The sequence below is a fragment of the Hibiscus syriacus genome, unplaced genomic scaffold (genome assembly GCF_006381635.1).
Source record: "Hibiscus syriacus cultivar Baekdansim isolate YM2019G1 unplaced genomic scaffold, ASM638163v2 tig00111495_pilon, whole genome shotgun sequence".
Lineage (NCBI taxonomy): Eukaryota > Viridiplantae > Streptophyta > Magnoliopsida > Malvales > Malvaceae > Hibiscus > Hibiscus syriacus.
The window spans coordinates 888,333-892,452 of record NW_024063103.1 but is presented as its reverse complement, the minus strand read 5'-3'; the positions used below and the strand labels follow the sequence as shown (position 1 = coordinate 892,452).

Here is a 4,120-nt window from a genome sequence, read left to right as displayed (position 1 = left end):
CTATTAAAACTCGTCACCTCAAAGTAATGAAATAAATAGTATATAATAAAAAAAATCCTATATGCGGGATAGATCCGTTAATATCTAAAATGCTAAGGTAACGAGTTTACCAACATTATAGCATTTGTTATGGATGTCAAGAATGAAATCTTAAGTATCCTATTGAGCTAAATAATTTTGGCGCGAACAATATTGGTCCATTTTGAGCTCATTGCGTTGGCATGTATTTGTTTGAGATGGAAGAGCGTTTTAAGGAAAAATACGGTAGTATATTAACTAAAATAGTTAATAATGTACTGTTAGCTATTTTAATGAATTAGTGATATTGTAAAATATTATTTGAGAATAATATTATAAAAATAAGTAATTAAATTATATTAAATTAAAATATATGAATTAAATTTTTAATTTAAATCTAATAGAGCGTCCGAATTATAATTTAAGGGAAAATAAAAGAAAAATTAGTTCAACAGCTCCAAGTAATCTGAGTGAGGTGAGAGTTTCCAAAATAAAATAAAAAAACCTGAGGGGAGAAGGAACAGAGACGTAACACTGTCCAAACAAGTGTCGCAAGCCAATTACTCAAAATGTTCATGCGGATTCAAACTGTTTCACTGTAACAATAAAAGCTCAGATCTTAAATGCACTGACTAGATAGAATCCTATGTGGGGTAACAATTTGTGTTTTTTATTCTCTTAGGTATATTCATCACTCAACTATCTTATTATTCATATTTCAGTTATTAAGATTTAATAATTTTTAATTTAATCACTAATATTTTGAATGGTTCCTATTTAGTCACTCTCACACTTACTTATTTTTTTACGATATGACCTATTATATTAATGTTTAGGGTGTGTGGTTATGGATAACTTACTTTCTTTCTATGAAGAAGAAGTGAGGGTCAGGTCATTGATGCAGTAAAGGAGAGTCGAAAGTGTTGTCGTCATGGTGAGGATGGGGGTCGTAATTTAGGACTCAAGATTTATGTACATGGTTTTAGGGTTTAGTTTAGAGTTTAGGGGTTGGATCTAGTTTTCATTTTTATTTTATTTTTATTTTTATTTTTATCTCCTATGGAAAAAATATTAATATAATATGCCACCTAATATAGAAATATTAATAAAATAAGTTAGAGGGACTAAAATAGGAAAAACTCAAAAGTTGAGTATTATATTAAAAAGTTTTAAATTGAAGTGACCAAAATGAAAAACATAAGATAGTTTAGTGATGAATGGTGTAGATTACCCTTGTTTTCAACCTTTTTAATAAGGAAAAAAAAAGTGAACGTGCCTTTTCATGAAAAACATTGTGGGGGACAGACAGGTCCAAGGGGCGAACCTCAAACATAATACCAACCAACAAGTACACGAAAAAGGAGAAACATTGTGGGCGGGATCAAAAGACCAAAACCCCTCCTTCATCCGTTGGTTCATTTTGAATTTCAAAACACTCAAGCAAGGTTGCCTTGCCATTGGATCCTCCTAAAACCCACAATCCTTAGGCTCTCTTTTACTCTCTTTCTTTCTAGTTTCACTTTCAGCTTCAGGTTCTTCGTTTTCTGCCAAAGCTTTGCATTTTGGTCCTTTGGGTTCTTTAAAAAAAAGGGGAAAACTTCCTTTTCTCTTTACCAAGTTGCCATCTTTTTGAGCTAGTTGAGATTTCATAGCTTGAACTTTCGATGGGTGCTTCAGGGAAATGGGTGAAATCTCTTATTGGTCTCAAGAAGACCGAAAAAGAAGACCAGGTAAGCTCTGGGTTTTTTTGCTTAACTATAAGGTTACTCATTGTTACATACATTATAGCAATAAAGCTCTTTTCTTTTTTGCTGCGTAGGAAAAGGTGAATGGCAAGAGCAAGAAATGGAGGTTATGGAGGAGTTCTTCAGGGGAATTGGGGTCTTCATGGAAGGGATTTAAAGGGAAGTTTAGATCAGATTCTGAAGGGTCTGATTCTTTATCAAGGACTAACGATGCTTTCTTCACTGCAATGTCCACTGTAGTTCGAGCTCCTCCTAAAGATTTCAGGGTTATAAGGGAAGAATGGGCTGCTATCCGCATCCAAACCGCTTTTCGTGGCTTCTTGGTAAATTTGAATCCCCTTTTACTGCCATTTTATCTTTCCTTCCTGCGTTTGGTATTTGAGAAAGTGATAGAATGTGAAAGAAACTTTGCTCTTGAATCAAATTGTTGTTTAACTCCTATGTTTTATTGTTTTGTGTTGTGTTCTGCATGATGGTTGTGCTTGTTGCTAGAAATTTGGTTTCTACTGAACCAGCTTACTATTTTTGGAATCAAATTTTATGTAGGCAAGGAGGGCTTTGAGGGCTTTAAAAGGAGTTTTGAGGCTTCAAGCCTTAGTTCGTGGTAGACAAGTTAGGAAACAGGCTGCAGTGACACTTAGGTGCATGCAAGCTCTTGTTCGTGTTCAGGCTCGTGTTAGAGCTCGTCAAGTGCGAATGTCGATCGAAGGGCAGGCCGTTCAGGAGATGCTCGATGGTCTCCGCAGCAAGACCGATATCCTGAAACAAGCAGAGGTACAATTAACCAAAAGATTTATTAGATGTCGATTTGATTTGCAAAATGTCATTATTTGCTGTAAAATCTATTTTTCAGGATGGCTGGTGTGATAGCAAAGGGACACTGGAGGATGTTAAAACGAAGCTACAAATGAGGCAAGAAGGGGCCTTCAAGAGAGAAAGAACCCTTGCTTATTCTTTTGCTCAGAAGGTATAGGAGTTTGTCAAAATTTTGTACCTTCGTTTGAATCATGGAAAACGATAATTGATGGTCCTTGCATTTTCAGCAGTGGAGATCAAACACAGGTTCGACTTCCCAGACAAATAGTTCGATTCCGTATCTCAAGAATCAAGAGTTGGATAAGAACAGTTGGGGATGGAATTGGCTTGAACGTTGGATGGCAGCCAGGCCATGGGAGACTAGGTTGATGGAACTGTCCCATGCCGACCCTGCCGGATCAACTCAACCGAAAACTTGTTCCAAGTCCCTTCTAGGGAAGAATACAAGATCTTCCGAACCATACTCAGTGAAAGTCAGAAAGAACAATGTCACCACTAGGATTTCCGCAAAGCCTCCTCATTCTAGGCAAGTCACTATATCATCTTCGAGCCAAACTTCCGAATTTCATTATGATGAAAGTTCAGCTTCATCTTCAATATGCACTTCAACAACACCAGTTTCCGGAACCACTCACTTTCCATCGGATGGAACAGAGGAGAGTGGCAATAGTAGGCCAAACTACATGAACATGACCGATTCTACCAAGGCGAAACAAAGAGGTGGCAATCTCCGTAAGCAGTCCATGGACGAGTTCCAGTTCAAGAGGTTGGCTGCTCTCTGCAATGTGGATTCGAAAAGTAGTGCTGGTTCGGACCCCTTGGTTCATATGTCTCGACCACTATTCCCTCCCACACGGTTGGATAAAAGCTCAATGAGATCCAGGGACTGGGGAAATTGATTGGATGTTATTTGAAAAGTCCAACATCTTCTTGTTCATTGTTATTAACGTGTTAATGAGACCTAGTTGAGTTTTTTTTTTTATCTGGTTCTAGTGCACCATCGACTCTAGAATGATTGACTACTTAAAGCAAAATTTATGGAGATATCAGTAAATTAATTGGGTAAACTACACGGGGACTGGGGTGATTGGGTAAACTACACGGGGACTGGGGTGATTGCTAAATTATTGTCTATTTTTATTTTAATTATTGACGTGACTATCTAATTTTAATTTAATTTAAAAAATTAATACTCTAATATGTAGGAGTTACATGTCAATAGATTATTATGACATATTTTCAAATGACACGTGTTATATTATTGGAGGTTTAATTTAATTAATTTTAAATAACATTTCTCACCAGATCATACTAAGAGAGTTCCTAAGCACGTCTTTGTTATTGGGGGCAAACCATCCATTTGATTAGAAATTGCACAATTATTTAAGATTATGACATAACAAAAAGGAATCATAAAGAATGGGTAAGATATGAACCCTGGACTTTCACTTAAATTGAAAGAACTTTAACCACCAAATAACATAATTAAATATAAAATATAATTAAATAATACTTACAACATATATATATATATATTAATG

The 4,120-nt window shown here is 35.8% G+C and overlaps 1 protein-coding gene across 1 annotated transcript; it reads left to right on the top strand.

The window, feature by feature from the left end:
• Nucleotides 1-1,525: 1,525 nt before the first annotated feature.
• Nucleotides 1,526-3,561, top strand: LOC120163794 (protein IQ-DOMAIN 1-like). The gene is made up of 5 exons (XM_039173622.1): nucleotides 1,526-1,748; nucleotides 1,838-2,086; nucleotides 2,310-2,537; nucleotides 2,617-2,730; nucleotides 2,807-3,561. The coding sequence occupies exons 1-5, from the start codon at nucleotides 1,683-1,685 to the stop codon at nucleotides 3,476-3,478; spliced, it is 1,329 nt and encodes a 442-aa protein (XP_039029553.1). The 5' UTR covers nucleotides 1,526-1,682; the 3' UTR covers nucleotides 3,479-3,561.
• Nucleotides 3,562-4,120: the final 559 nt, after the last annotated feature.